The 16,403-nt window shown below is 41.7% G+C and overlaps 1 protein-coding gene across 1 annotated transcript in view; it reads right to left on the reverse strand.

The window, feature by feature from the left end:
* Positions 1 to 3,386: 3,386 nt before the first annotated feature.
* The window catches only part of LOC127015162 (opsin-5-like), a 30,272-nt gene continuing 17,255 nt past the window's right edge, over positions 3,387 to 16,403 (reverse strand). The window contains exons 3-6 of the mRNA XM_050894932.1: positions 9,879 to 9,978; positions 7,620 to 7,724; positions 4,375 to 4,598; positions 3,387 to 3,827 (exon numbers count right to left, since the gene is read on the reverse strand). Coding sequence (XP_050750889.1) covers positions 3,387 to 3,827; positions 4,375 to 4,598; positions 7,620 to 7,724; positions 9,879 to 9,978 — 870 coding nt within the window. The remainder of the gene's footprint in view (positions 3,828 to 4,374; positions 4,599 to 7,619; positions 7,725 to 9,878; positions 9,979 to 16,403) is intronic.

The raw sequence follows: 16,403 nt of genomic DNA on the forward strand, positions 1-16,403 counted from the left end.
ACTGCTCTGCTTCTATTCTGGCTCATTTTTGCTACTCCCTCCTCTTCGCCCAGTCTAACCTCACTGTACGTGCTCAATGGTGTATGAACTAGTAAAGATTTCGGCTGGAGTTTGGGGGCTCTCTTGGAAATGGCCTTGTTGCTCTGCCTTCCCCCTTGCCCTTTTCACATCTTTCTATGATGTCAGAGTCCGAATCCTGCTGAACAACAGCATTGCTACAACGTAGCAGGGCAAGAATTTTCCCTAGTTATCCATAAATTAGCAGAAATACAGATGAAAAGCTAGCCTGGCATCTATGGCCATGGAGGCTCTAGGGGCAAGTGTCCGGCACGCCTGCGGCTGCAGGTACCTCCGAGAACGGCATCTGATGGGGATGCGTGGCACTCCTCTTTCTTTGGAGGAAAACCCAAGCACTTTCAGCAGTGAGAAGGCTTAGTCCAGCAGGGTTACTGAGGTGGATTTTGTGCTATACCTAGAAGCTTTCAAAACTGCGCGCTAGCTTTGGCTAGCCCAGCCTGGCTTCATCCAGCTGTGACAGGATTTTGCCCTAAATGATTTCATCTATTTCTGCAGCTATGGCATGCGCTTTTATCTGGAAGCAAACTGTTTACTTATTTGCTTTTAATTATTTATGGTAATGAAATAGCACCCATATCTCAAAATTTTCCACAAAAATGAATACTCTTGTAGTTCAGATCTGTGGCCGTGAAAGAAAACACAGTTCCTCACTGTTGCTTATAATGTTTATTTGTTTTTAACTTCAAAACACAGGTGATTTTCTCAAAACAAATAGAGTAATGGGGGAAATGAAGGCAGGCTCTCTTTGTCACTTTCCCAAGAAACACATCTGGAAAAGCACACTTTTGCAAAACAACTGCATTTTAGCACACCCGGACAGTGACATTCCAAAAAGTCATAAATAGCAGTGAGGTTAGCAACCAGTGTTGTTGGGGTTTTTTTTTCTTCTTTTTCTTTCTCTTGTTTAACTTGCAAACGGCACTAAATGGACCCACAATTTCCACGGCTAATACAGAGACATTTTTACAGAAGTCTCTAAGTATGCAGTTAATTTCCAAGATGGGTGTATTGGGTTTGCGTGGCAAGGTTTTGGTAGCGGGGGGGCTACAGGGGTGGCTTCGGTGAGAAGCTGCTAGAAGCTTCCCCTATGTCCGATAAAGTCAATGCCAGTGGGTTCCAGGACGGACCCACCGCTGGCCAAGGCCGAGCCCATCAGCAACAGTGGTAGCGCCTCTGTGATAACATATTTAAGAAAGGGAAAAGAAGTTCCAGGGGAGTAGCAGTTGCAGTGAGAGAGAGGAGCAAGAATATGTGAGAGGAACAACTCTGCAGACACCAAGGTCAGTGAAGAAGGAGAGGGAGGAGGTGCTCCAGGCACCAGAGCAGAGATTCCCCTGCACTCCATGGTGAAGACCATGGTGAGGCAGGCTGTCCCCCTGCAGCCCATGGAGGTTAACGGTGGAGCAGATATCCACCTGCAGCCCACAGACAACCCCACACCAGAGCAGGTGGATGCCCGAAGGACGCTGTGACCCCGTGGGAAGCCTGCGCTGGAGCAGGCTCCTGGCTGGACCTGCGGACCCGTGGCCCCGTGGAGAGAGGAGCCCACGCTGGAGCAGGTTTGCTGGCAGGACTTGTGACCCCACGGGGGACCCACGCTGGAGCAGTCTGTTCCTGAAGGACTGCACCCCGTGGAAGGGACCCACGCTGGAGCAGTTCAAGAAGAACTGTAGACCGTGGGAAGGACTCATGTTGGAGAAGTTCGTGGAGGACTGTCTCCCGTGGGAGGGACCCCACGCAGGAGCACAGGAAGAGTGTGAGGAGTCCTCCCCCTGAGGAGGAAGGAGCGGCAGAGACAATGTGTGATGAACTGACCCAAACCTCCATTCCCCATCCCCCTGTGCCGCTCGGGGGAGAGGAGGTAGAGAGAATCAGGAGTAAAGTTAAGTCTGGGAAGAAGGGAGGGGTGGGGGGAAGGTGTTTTAAGATTTGGCTTTATTTCTCATTATCCTGCTCTGATTTGACTGGTAATAAATTAAATTAATTTTTCCCCAAGTCGAGTCTGTTTTGCCCGTGACGGTAATTGCTGAGTGATCTCCCTGTCCTTATCTTGGCCCATGAGCCTTTCATTTTATTTTCTCTCCCTTGTCCAGTTGAGGAGGGGAGTGATAGAGCAGCTTTGGTGGGCACCTGGCATCCAGCCAGGGTCAACCCACCACAATGGGGAATTATGAAGATATACCTCCTCACTTTGATTCTGTAAAATAAACTTGGTGGAATAATTGGATATTATAACATCTGATAGTCATACTACTGATTTAAGTCTACAGCTTAGCTACTTAAAGCACCATCCTTAATTGCTACTTAGTTATGTTTACCTAAAAGTCATTATTTACCCATAGGCAGGTACAAAAACTTTCTTTAGAAGCAGCAGTGAAGTGTTGGATTATATTTTGTAAATAGCTCTGATGCCACACTTCATCAGTACTCTTAAAACCTTAGCGTCATTTTTGGTTTCATTGCCTGTACAACATCTCTTGCTCCACCTTAATAGGCAGGTAGAAAAACAACCAGTTTGGAGACAGATCAGTAAAATTAAAGGCCAGCTTTCCCGAATCTGAACGCTACAGCCAGGCCCTGCTCACTGGGAAGGTCAGGGAAGGTGGAAACAATTCTGCAGACCAACGAGGAGAAGTATGAAGCCACTGTTCAGGCTACGGTGACTAGAAAATGCCAAGATCTACAACTCCTAGCACTTGCGTAGACACACGCCGAGTCAGGCACAGGTGATCAGACACACACCCATGCATGCACAGGGCCTGGCCGCCCCACGGCGGGCATGCCTCCCTGCCCTGCAGGGAGCACACGGCTTTGCCTACCAGCTCGCAGCTGCTGGAGCTGCTGCAGCTCCGCAGCAACCTCAGTGGGGCCCATCTTCTCCTGCAGCCTGGGCTGGGCAGCACCACAGAGCTAAAATGATCCTCTATGGCTGGGACTGTTAAAGAACAAAAAACATATTTGGAAATGTAATCTCCTAATTAATAAAACTTGGATAGGAACATACTAGTTATTTTTGCTAGCTAGTGCCTGCTCTTCACAAGTCAGCCTTCCTTTTCCTGCATGCATGTGAAAATCGAATGTTGCTGGCACTGGGTGTACTGCCCACATTGTAATGTGCTTCATAGCGTTTTGTACCTACATAGAAGGAAAATATTGCTTTACCGTCTGATTTGCTTGAGTTGTATAGTCATCAGTGCTATAGCAGGAAACAGATGGACTGGGAATTAGAAAGTCACTCAAGCGCTGATCTGAAGAGGGTCTTCCTGAACACAAAGTGGGTGCATGTGTTAAGTAAGTGGCTGCAAAACTTACAGTCTATCACATTCAATATCAGGGTTATTAGATGGTGTATTGAGAATACCAAAATACACTTCCCTGTTTGCTGGAGGTGGGGTGTTGGTTGGACTTCCCATCCCAGAATCAGGGCTTGGTGCGGGGTGCATTTCTCCTCCATACTTCTCTTCTTTCTGAGGGGGCTCTTGTTGTTTTTGCTTGAGGTTTTTGAAACGTTTGAGCTTCACAGGGTCCTTGACTTCCTTGGCACAATGGAACAAGACGAAAATGTCCCTCCGAAATTTGGAGCTCATTCCAAAGTAGATAATGGGATTGTAGAAGCTGGCAGACTTAGCAAACAAACTGGCAAGGATACTGGTAAGGTTGGGCACAGGGTGACCATAGGCAGACCATATAGAGATGACAGCATATGGTGACCATGCAATAATGAAGGCTGTGCAAATGACAATAGAAACCTAAAAGACAGAAGAAGAATAGTCTTAAATCTATTCTGGAAGACTACATCAGGGAAGCAATACACTGGGAATAGTAGCTTGGACACTTTGCTGGAAGGGAAACGTTCAGATTGTCCTGTGGGTATGGCTCACAGGAGAATACAGGCAAGCAAAAGGTTTGCTTTGATGGAACCAGGCAGACCTAGAAGCTATATATTAAATTTTGGCATGGTGGTGTGCTTGAGCAATGCCTCATCTAATGGAATGAAAATAGCTACAGTCCCCTGTATGTTTATTTGCATTCAGAAGGTTTCAGGTAGGCTTAAGTCAACGGTAAGTAAATTGAAAGCTCCACTGTAACAACTTGTGTGTATGCTCAGAAGTAACATAACTTCTGAAAGAAAAGAGCATATGCCAAACAAAATTTTTGTTTTTGTGCTGTGTAACCCACTCCAATTATAGTTAGGCTATTTTTCACATGTGATGTGGCACCAATGTTAGCCAACTGGCAGGGGAGGAGTTTTAAACAAATCTCATATTCTTCACCCAACATGAAACACAAACTCACCCTGGTCACATCCCGCTCTATTCTCCTCTGTCTGTCTGTGGGATCACCCAGTCCTGTTAATGCATGACTTAGCTTGACAGTATTGATAATTGACACATATGAGAAGACCATGACTGTGACAGGTAGGAAAAAACAGCAGATAAAAATGGAGACAATGTAGGACTTGTAGATTGTAGAGAAGTTGGCTTTTGCCCAGTCTATCTCACATGTGCCATACATGCGATCTGGAAAGCAAAAATAAGTTGGTTAGCATTTTTAGAACATTTATCTGCTTTTGAGCGATTAATTTATCAGTTCAAATGCTGTATTTTTCTTCTTTTAAGCACTAAAGAATGGATTGATCTTTCTGATTTAATAAGTCATGACATAATTTCCTACATAAACAATTTTTCAAGACCAGCCAGACCGTAACAAGTTTTAATGCGTTTTATCATTCTGCCCAGTTTAGGTTTCCAGTGTAAATGCATAATGCACAAATTGTTGTTTCAGGATGGGAAATTGTGATACTTTATTAGAAAAGAAAAAAAATGGTAATCATTCAGTAGGTTTGATATTCTTGGGTGTTATCTGCTCTTATTTGTCATAATCTTCTACATAGTAAGTTCCTAAGATGTTACAGCAATAACATCCTAAGATCCTGTAACAGCATAACAAGCAATTGTAAAGAGACAATATGCCAAATATAAAAAGTCACTACTTTTACATAGCAAATCAGAAAATAAGAATATTGAGGGTTTTTTTAATAGAAACAAAAAGGCAATGGAATTTTTACTGTAGTAAGAGCCATGAAAGCAAATTGATACAGCTAATGATAAAGATTATGGAAAGATGAAACATATAAATACTTAGAAAGATATGAGACCTTTTGCTAAATGGGAACCATACAGTTCTGCAACTACAAAGGAGCTGCAGGCTCTTAAAAATGAAGTCAGATAGATTGCAGGGTCTGCAGCTAGTGGGATTTACAAAAGGACATTAGCCGATCAGGTACTTAAGGGAAAGGCAGTGGGAATAAGGCGCAGTCTCTGCTTAAATACTTTCCTGAATAACAGTTGACTTCTTTAGACCCTCAGACATGTTTGCACATGTGTCCTGATAGAAAACTTGAGTTCGCTAGCATTAGAGGTTTTCTATAAATTTGTGAATTATTGATTTTTCTTTTTAAGTGGAAAAAGCTGTTTTTTCTGACAGCTATGGCAGCAAATTGAATTACAAACAAATGAAGCATGAACCAAAATTATGTAAGTCAAGTATTAACAAGTCCTGGAGATACAGTACAGGTGAAGCCTGCATGATTTAGCAACAGATCTCTCCCTCACATCCAGTGATAATTCTGATGAAAAAAAAATCCCTTAATTCCTCACAGGTGATAGGAGGTTTAGACAGGATGAATTAAAGGAGCAAAAGATTAAAATCTCTTTTATGATTCTCATCAAAAAGAGCTCGGTATTTTTATCACCAAAAGCTCTAGGTATTGCTGTCTGGATGTGTTCAGTAATAGAAATAGATTTTTGTCTCCTTTGTCTTTTTCATCAGTAGACCTCAAGATTCAAAAAGATAACCATAAAATCTGGTTTAATTCCAGGCTTCTGGTTTGTGAAAACTTTTGACTGAAAAATGAAAGCAGCCTCCAGATGACATGAAAAGAAAATCCTGCAGATTTTCTGCGAGTCAGAATTCAGAGCTGTGTTTCCCCCCTCCACAGGGACGCTGGCAAGTGGCATTTCCAAAAATCAAGGGGGTTCTCGGGACCCCTGCAGCTGCTGTGTAGAAGTGAGAGGTCTGAGACAGCCAGGTGTAATGTGCTGTGGTCTGCTGGCACCCTCTGCCTGCTCCGCTGCCTGCTGCTGGACTTGCCATTGCTGGGCTCCCACATGTCCACGGGTGCCCTCAATGGAAATGTGTTTAGAGTCAGATAGCCTAGGAACCTGAAATCGCTGTGATTCTCAGTAGGGGAAGGTGCTCCTAGAAGTGGTTTTGAAGACCACTGTCAAGGAATTGAATCCAAAGTGCAGACAAGATCCATGGGGGCACTTGGATGCCCGGACAAGGCAGCGATGCCCAGAAAGTCCCTGACTCCAGTTTAAGGCCAAAAAGGGACATCAGAAATCCTTCTACAAATGAAGAGCTAATAAGATTAATGTAAAAAGAAAACACAGATCATCAGAAGATACACAGAAAATGACCAGTCCAAATCCCCCAAGTTTATGACATATCCAGAGTGCAAAAACATGACATAAAATTAGAACAGTCTAATAAAAAGTTTGGTTTTGTCTCAAACAAAAGATCCATTAAGCCTAATATCCTGGTAACATTTTGATTTGGGAAGGACAAAAGATTTAGCCAATTATAGGAACGGATGCTTATCTCACACCCATACTTCAAGGGTCCAGAGATACCTCAAAGCTTATGTATTTAATAAGTAAGAGGATATATTCACATAGCTGCTTTAATAAGTCTTCATAGATTTCGTGACTTCTCAAAGGATGCAGATGCCTACAGGATCCAGGCAGATAACTGCTAGACAATTTCAGTCACATGATTTCAGTTGTTAGGACTCCTGTATCGTTACCATTTTTCCTAGAGATTTGTTTTGTTGAACTTTTAGAGACTTAATTTGAGACAATTTCTCCAACTTTTCCCCATGAAGAAATTTTCTGGTATGGTAATATCCCTTAGCCATTGAATTACCGCTGTGTTCACTATTCAAAATTTTTCCTTTCCCCCCCCCCTCCTTTTTTGCTATAGCCTTATCTTGCACCCTAATCACTTCTTGGACTGACAAACTTTCTGACATTTTTTTCTTCTTCTACTATGTTAGTTTTCATATTTTCAACAAACTGTTTCACCAAATCTTTCTGGCTTGTCTTATTATAGTTTCAAGTTTAACTTGCTGGAACTTGTGTTCTTTTCTAGCTTCCTAATCTTGACAGTTTTTGAAGGATGTCTTTTGATAGTTTCCTTTATCTCATTGCTTAACCATGCCAAATATTTCTGGCCTCTCTTTTTTCATAGGTAATATGCACTTGGTCCAAGTCTTTCCTGTGATATCTTCAAAAAAATCTCTTTGTAGCTGATACCAAAGCAGGCAACACTCTGCGCGTACGTCATGTATGATGAATGATTTTCTCAGTTCCACTGATAATTGGTCTGGTTTATCACAAACAGCAAGAAGGAAAGGTAAGTATCTTTGTTCAGTTAAGTGGGGAGGTGCCAAATAAGTACAACTGAAAGATACCTGTTACCTGTATAACTGCCCCAGCCGAGTAATGGAGCTGCTGACCAGAAGAAAGCTGCTATCCAAATGAGAACCAGAGCCACCGTCATATTGCTGTTGCTGATGCAGTGACCTGCAATGGCATGGTTTAGTCAGAAAACAATATCTAGAAAGGCAAACATATCTCTGAAATCTAAATGCACTCCTATACCAACAGCTAATAAGGAAAATACAGTTATTTAAAAAAATATTAAGACCAAAAAAAGCATATTCATAAGAAAAGCTTAAATGTGAAAGCATCTGTCAGGCTTGTGTTCAAGACCATTTGTGAACAGTGGAAATGAATGACTTTTAAGCAGGAGACAATGTGTTTGTTGAGCACTGCAGAATTAGCAAATTCTACGTTAGACTTATGTTTTGCAATTTTGTAAAAAGCAGGAAACAGTTGTATGTTAAGTTTTACATAGAAACAAACAAGATGTCTAAATTCAGAGGATTTTCTTATTCACTTCAAGGTTTTACCTATTAAAAAGGAGGAAATACATTAGATGCTCGAACAACATTAGCCATTCAATACAAATTATTTAATCTGTCCTGCTGTTGCGATACATTGTGGTTATTTCTTTGTTTAGGTGGGAAATATTTATGCATCCACCAGTCTCTGTTCCTCAACATTTCTGTAAAGTTATACTGGGTACTTGCTCAGATTTCCTCAGGAGGCAAACATAAATTATGCACACCCTCAGATGAACATGTGATACAGCTTTGCAAAAGAGAAATGTGGGTTTTATATTCATTGCATATTATGAAGTCACAGTCAACTTCTAGCAGCTCCAACAGCAGTTTGTGTTGAAAATTAACTTCATCAAGTCTGTCATTACAACAAACTGCAGAAGAACTTCCTGTGGAAAAAAGACCTCCCTGCAGAAGTTCTTTTCACAGCTAATACTACTCATGCTATTAGAGAGAAAAACCCATATGATGCATCCAGTGTATTTACGCATGCTTTACCTGTGGACATTAATAGGTTCCTGCCTGAAAGATGGTGCAAGCCAGTCATAACAAAGGCATGAAAATTGATAATACATTTATCTAAGGATGGGTGAAAGGAAGACCAGGGAGAATTTATGGAAGGTGTAGGTATAAAGGAGAGAGATTACATAAGGCTCTCAGTGGAAGTCAAAGTTTTCAGCAGGCAGGGGGTCGAGGACGAATGGTAAGGAAAGCTTTCTATTGGTCCTGTGAAAGGGAGTGCCTGGGGTGAGTGTGGTGATGTAAAGAGGCATAAAGGGAAAGGGGTAGATGACGGCATGTTTATATAGACTTGCTGATGAGGGCTTCACAGGGCAGGAAAACGTGTAAAGGATTTCAGACCAGATTTGTACAGTGGGACACTTGCATGCCTTTACAGAGGCATTTATACCAAAGGTTAATAAAAAAATGAAATTCAAAAAACCAGAGAGAGAGTGGTCAGTAAAAGGTTTCTGTCACTGGAGAGAGTAATGAACAGTGGTTGTTTGAGATATTCAGGTTACAGATCAACAGGGTACTAGAGAAGGAAGAAGTGTGGGTGTGAGGCTGTGGTGATGATGCTTTACTGATCTGGGATACAGGCAGGAGACAGGGACTGTCCGGGCAGAGTCGAGTCATGGTCAGTTCTGGGGATGGTAGGAGTAATTTTCATCTTCTGTGGTGTGAAACTGTCCACCGAGGGGAGGCCAGAGCAGCATGTGGGGATGGCAGGCTGCACAATGCTACCAAAGCTGGAGGCAAGCTGTGCAGACTGAATGTTCCCAGCGCCATCTAAAGCGGTCCATGATGCCTGCTGTGTGCAAACCCTGGCAAAACACCCTGAAGAGTGAAAATGTTTGTATGTAGGGCAGCCTTCTGAACCAAGGATCTTATCAATGACTGGAAACTTCCCAAACATCATCTCATAGCAGATGAAATTCGCTGCTTACGGTGAGATCCAGACAACGATGTATGCATCACTTAGGAGTCATTTAAGTTGCATTTTGAAGAATACAGAGGGTCAGCAGGACCTGTGGCATCTTTGCCACAAGGGCGAATTTAACCCAAGGTGACCAAAGTGTATTAGTAATAATTTGGCTTTTATTGGGGTTAACCCTGAAGGATTCTGTGCAAACATGTTTGTAATGTAAATGACTGTGTTACTTTCTGGTTTCCAATGCATCTAATTTATATTTGATATAGCCTGTGACTGAAAGAAATACAGATTTGCACCAGGTTCAATTAAGGCAGAACTGGACTTGCCTTTATTCCTTACCTCTCTCAGGATGGCAGCCCTTGATGTAGCGAGTCACACTGATTACTGTAAGGGTATTAATGCTAGCCAGGCCAAAGAGAAGCGTCAGGAAGCCATCAACCTGAAAAACAAAGCAGTGCAGGATGTTCTTTTACTGCAGAGAGCTGAAGGGGAAAAGAACCACAGGGATTGCTCCTGTCATTTTCATGTTAATGCTCTTGAAAGTTTTTCCAGAAACCCAATTAGCAGGGAAATATAAAATGTCAGGTGCAGTTAGCTTCTATAGGATCAGTGAGCACCTAAATGTTCAAAAATTATATAAGTGCTCTGTCATGTACATGAAATAAACAAGCAAACACACCCTTACATCTATGCTTCCCCGCAATGACTTGCCAAATGAAGGAGAAAAAGGTTGAACTGAAAAGAAGAAAAGCCCTGAATAGGCAAAAAAGCACTGGATGCAGCTGCGCCACTTAGGCAGAACGAATATGCAAACTGAACCTATGAAATGTAGGCCAACGAGGGAAGAACGTAGGAGGTAATGGGCTTGGCTGAGTGAGGAAAGCTTTTTAAAAAATTAAATAAAACCATCCAAAGTGAAATAGTTCCAATAGATTGAGTCTCAATGTTGGTGCTACTGATTGCCTGCTATTTATTAATCCCTGATCCTCACCGCCTCTGACTGACGCAGGCAGAGCCGTACGGCTGTGTAGGCTCCCACTGATGTCAGTGTCTCAGCAATATACGCACAGGATGGTTACAACTCCGCTAGCTTTGCTAACGGGTATAGGAAGGAAGTTGCTGCTGACTGTAGCGGAGATGGATGTAGCCATCTGCTAGGGAGCACTAGATGACTGGGAAATTATCCAGGCAGAACGCTGAAGGCAGTCCTTTTTTTGAAAGCTTGCAGTGATATACCAAACTGGCCAGAGCAGAGGAGCTCTTGGAGGTGCCAGTTTTACACCAAGCGAAGCAGGAATATTAAGCAAGTGTCTCTGGACTGTAACTTGGCATTCAAGTGGTAAAATTATTGGCGGAAAGGCACATCATTATTCTATGGGAACAAACTCTCTTTGTGTGAATGGGCACAATTCCCGTGGAATTCAGTTTATCCCAGCACTGAATCTGGGGCTTTAATCCAGGCTTAAAGCTGAGATCATGGCAGATTGTATAAATTAAATTGGGTGAAGGGTTAGGAAAGGGCTGCTTCATAATTTCTTTCACTGGTGGTTTTTCTTGCTACCAATGCCCTTATATTGACTCTATATACTTCTTAATGCCAACTTTTAGAGACCCACCACATTGTAAATGCATGCAAGACTTGCTACTACAACAATCTACATCCACCTGTGCTCCACTTACAATCAGCTCATGCTTGATTGTATAAATGCAACCATGTTTACACCAGAAAAGAGACTTCCTTGTATGTCTCAGCTACTTGCTAGAAGCTGCACTTGGCTGAATTTGGCCCGCTGTGTGCTGCGGAGATTGGCGAAATACCTGGATATTTCGCCAATTTACAGAGAAAATGTGCTCTGTATTTCATTAGCCTTATTGATGCAAACAGCTGCCACTTCTCCATTTGCTCTAACAGTGCTTCATAGATGCGGAAAACAGCGTGAACAAGGACTACTGAGAAACCAGGCTGCATACGCTTAAGCAATTGCATCAGTTATTAGATTAGAAAGGAAGCAGTATTTCAGCAATGATGCAAATAAACACTTTGAAATTAAGTCTAAAGAGCTATGAGATTGAATACTAAAGTAGCAGGACAAGCTTCTTAGTGTGTGTCACAGTTAGCCCTCCTATGCTGAAACTGGTTGAGTTTTTCTGAAATACATCAGTGTATGTTCTATCACCTGCAGATGTGACCATTATTCTTCCACCCCACCATCCCTGACGTCAGACCAAAGAGAGACAATTATATTAAGTGATCAGTTCAAATAGCCCTTCAGCACACTTACAAGGGAGGAAAGTGAGTCTAAAAATATACTCTTGCCCTTTACCACTTAAGATGAAACTCTGTCACCATAAGAAAGAACAAGCCAAAATGTTTTCTTTGGAGTGGTGCCTTGCTAAAAAAAAATGCAGCTTTACCTAAACCAGCGTAGTTCATAGGACCAAGCTATCGTCAGCGCCATGTCTCGTTTTCGTACTATTTCATAACAGCATTTCAACACATCAAAATACTGTTACTTCTGCTAGCGTGGGGGCTATCATCAGAGATTTGATCAGGGCCAGATGGCTAGTAAGTGGCTAAAGTGGCAGCAGTCTCCCAGGGGCAGCTGTGCTAACTGCCCCCGTGCTAGCCACAGGCTCAGCAGTTTAGGAACAGGTGACAGGGTGAAATGCCAAGGAGGAGAGGGAGCTCTGGGGATGACAAAAGTGCCGGGATGAAATGAATACAGGAGATAAATTAGGTGGCTCTCAAGCTGCAGAACAGCCCATACAGAGGCCACAGCATCTGGAACATTAAAACATGAGAAAGCATCCAACAGGGTTAGGGCTGCTTTGGGAGTAGGATCCTCAAACCAGTATTGTCCCTGCCAAACTTCTATCAGCGACAAGTTAGCTCTTGAACCTAGCTATGCATATGCCATTTCCCAGCAAGTCTATCGATTCTGCAATACTTTTATATTGGTGTCACTTAGACATATGTCTTCAGAAGAAAATGAGGGATCTTACTCTAGCTGTAGCCAACCTACCTCAAGCGTACACTTGCTGGATATGGAAGAAAGATCTCTGCTACTTTTTCTGCTCCTGAACAGACAGCACTGACTGTAGGCAGCAACCAAAGTGACTGCTTGGAACCCAAAGTAGTTAGCAACAGAAAAACTGCTTTAGCATAGTCCCGATTTCTATAGGCAGAGATATTAATATATTTAGGTAACAAAAATATATGATATTTTCAGTTTTCTGCATCTTTAAAGATATATGGAATGACAGCCAAGGAAATACTAGAATAGTAGATAACATTTAATTACTTTGGAAGATTGACGCTCTTCCCCTTTCCCAGTTCTGGTTTTCCTTTTCTTTTATCCTACCCTCCAGCCAGCTCCTTCCTTCCACAGTCATAATATTTCCTCCATTTTTGTGTAATGCAATTTTGTCCTTCCTATTATTAATTATGGTCAAATAGCAGCAGTGTTAATAGGCAATAGTGAATTCTGACATAAACACAAAGTTGATTGCATGGTAATTTTGATCCATCAGCTTTCCTTTTTACCCATTAAGAAACAGGAGTAGATTAGCGGTTTTAAAAGCTTTTCTCTCAGTGCTATACCAATATTACTCCCTTGGCTATATAGATACTCACAGAACTTGCTCATTATCTTTATGTTGCCTAGAAGCTAAGACACAACTGAAGAAAAGGCTGTGTTTCTTCTGCTTTGTACTTGTGCCTGATTTAAATCTCACTAATGTTCTTGGTGTACTATTTAAAACCCACAATACATAAAGCTCCTACTGCATGCAAATTCGTTTCTTAAGCTTTGCTTCAACACAAGGAGAGTCAGGAATCCCCAGTGCACTATCAAATTTTTAGCTATGAGCTTGGGTGTGCCCCACTTTTACTACCTTTAATATTTATGCATCCCTACTGAATTCATAAGGGTTGTCTTCATTTGAAGTAGACAGAGTATAATATAACCTATTGTTCTTATTATTGGATTAATCAAGATTTAATGGCACAAAAGCAGATTGCCAAAATAGCTGTTACATTTCGATTTAGGCTGAAACATTGATCTCACCAGCCAGAAAGGCTGCATCACTCCCTCCTCTGGCCAGCTGGTGAATCTGTTGCAATTTCCTGAAGTCCATTTGTTTCCCTTCAGAACCATAATGCCCTTTCTTTCTCTGCTATTAAATATGAGATGATGAATATGTAAAGGAAAAGATAAACTTTAAACAGGGATTATTTTTCTGTTGCATATATTTAAAGTCATCACAATAAGCTCTCTCAGAATATTTTTTGAGTACAGATCAGATTATTCCAAGATCATAATGTAAATAGATAATGGCAATAAACCTCCTTCAACCTCAAGAGACAAAAAAGCACCTAAACCAATCTTTAAGAAATACATTTGGAAAAACAATTACAGGTACCTTTGAATAGCGTATGTTTTAAAACTTAACAAGTTCTTAAAGTTTGCAGTAAGTGAGAAAATATTCCACTCAAGTTTAATGACAACCTAATACTCCCATCCCTCCAATATATCAATAATGTGTCAACTGGACTATAGTAACTCTTCTGTCAAATGGAAGAACTACCAAGGTTCATAATCAAAGTCAATCTTCACAGGAGACTACTTAAAACTCCCAACGCATAGTGTTCCTAAAGCACTCAAATTGTTTCTTTACGATTTACTACAATACAGGAAGTGAAAGAGACTTATCATTTACCACAGTTTCCACGTCTTTTGCTCATGCGACATTGCTCTGCTATGGTTGCATTCTACCGTTTAAAATGTCTCAGCAGGCTTCAAGGGTAGCTCTTCTTAGAGGTGATTGCATTAACCCAAGCCATTATAGGTCTCTGACACAAATGGCATTTAATTTACTAATAAACAATGAGAGCTGATATGCTACAAGATTAGATAGTTTAAACCATTAAGTGAGAGCATCAAACACTCAGTATTTTGCATTCACCAAGTGATTAAACCTTTCTGTTGATGGCATATATTTTAAAGATAGGAAAAATATGAATGCAATATTTAGGCTATACAATTATGTGTACAGATATGTAATTATACTAACCATACTATATAGTTAAATGTACATTTAGTGCCAGCTATTAATATATGCAGGTCAGGTTTTGGCTTTACTAATGTTAGGGAATCCAGAATAAATCTACTTGTTTGCTTGTAATTATTTTAGGTTTATATACTGGGAGATATCAAATGAGATTCAATGTATACTTACTTTGGGCTGACTTTTAGCTATTAGAGTTGTAGCCCTCTCAAGTCACAATTTATACTCGTAGTAGTACATGCCCCTATCAACAAGCACAGTTATGAAAGTAACAACCCCACCAAGTGCATATCATTTAACAAATAGATATTTCTTTCAGAATTTCCTTACACAGCCTCATCAGATTATAATCTTACTTCAAGTACCCCATCTCCACATGCCTGGGAGCATGTGCTTTCTAGCTCTGGGTTGATGCTGTGGGACCATGGCAGGTTTTAAGTCTCTCCCGTCCACCCATGAAGAATGAATGGGGAGGTAGCAACCAGGCATGTAGCTCATACTATCCAATAATCCAGATACAGTGGAAAGATTCCCATCTTCAGGTTAAATGCTGTATTGCCATTGTCTTTCTGTGAATTACTGTACAGGGAAATTAAGAAGCACTAGATGGGAAACTCTAGCATTGCCCTCTGGGAACATCCATACTACACTGTGTGAAACTCTTTTCAGTGGGCCTGAGCCAAAACTCCTCTCCACTTCGGTGATGTTAATTCAGAGCCTACTTGTTTATTGCTAGCAGCACCATTAATATAAACAAACAAATACACAGATGCATAAAAGAAGAAAACAGCCTCATGAGTCACCCATCTCACCTTTACATTTCCACAGAAAGCAAAGCTTGGCTTGGTGGCCTGCGGTGATCCTACCCCAATAACTGAGATCCATTAACATCAGATTAAAGTCACGCTTTTATTTTCAAAGTAAAGAAGTACCATCTTTGCCTTTTCAGAATATCATGGTAAATGTTTTTGGAGGCTTACTCATGTCTCAAGAGAAGCAGAGGTCCCACAGACTGTTCACAGGCTCTGCCAGGACAGCCCAGAGATTACAAGTGACCCTCCACATTCTCCAAAGTGCAATCGTCTGTGCTGTTTCCCAGCAAGGATGAATCTGCTTACATAGCCACCATCAGGTTAATGCAAGGTCATCTCCGATTGCTGGCTGAATGCCTACCAGTGAACTTGTTCTTCTGCTCATAAAGCTCCTAGGCACAAGGCAGGGCAGGTTAGTGATGGTACCAGCTCAACCATTAAGTGGCCAAGACAAGAACATGCTATGTCCCTCAAAGCCTGAAAAAGCTGCATGGCTACTAGCAGATCTCCTCTTACGTTGATACTCTTGGCTCCTCTGGATCCTGTACCGAAATAACCAGAGAAACAGAAGATAACTGATTTATCCCAAGAAAATGCTTATAGTCTTAAAATGGGTATGGGCTGTAAGGGTCTTCACATCACAACTGTGTCTGATAAGCTGAACCTGACAGCTCCCAACAGGAGTCACACGCATTGCCAAGGAGTCCTACTAGCCCAGGGAGAGCCTGGAAGGAAGTGTAAAAGATACAGGTTATTCTTGGCCTTAAAGAGCTATCTGGAAAGCCACCAGGTGCAACGTCATCCCTTCTGCAGGGACAGTGGTGTGGAAATACTGGATGTCATGTCATATACAGCCCATTGCAAGCAACAGCCATCTTGTCATTGGTTCAGTCAGCCCAGGATCAGGGTCAGGACCCAGATTGCTTCCTACACACTAGTGGTGTACTGACTTAATGGAACATAAATTTGTGAAAAAGAAGATGAG

The sequence above is a fragment of the Gymnogyps californianus genome, chromosome 3 (genome assembly GCF_018139145.2).
Source record: "Gymnogyps californianus isolate 813 chromosome 3, ASM1813914v2, whole genome shotgun sequence".
Lineage (NCBI taxonomy): Eukaryota > Metazoa > Chordata > Aves > Accipitriformes > Cathartidae > Gymnogyps > Gymnogyps californianus.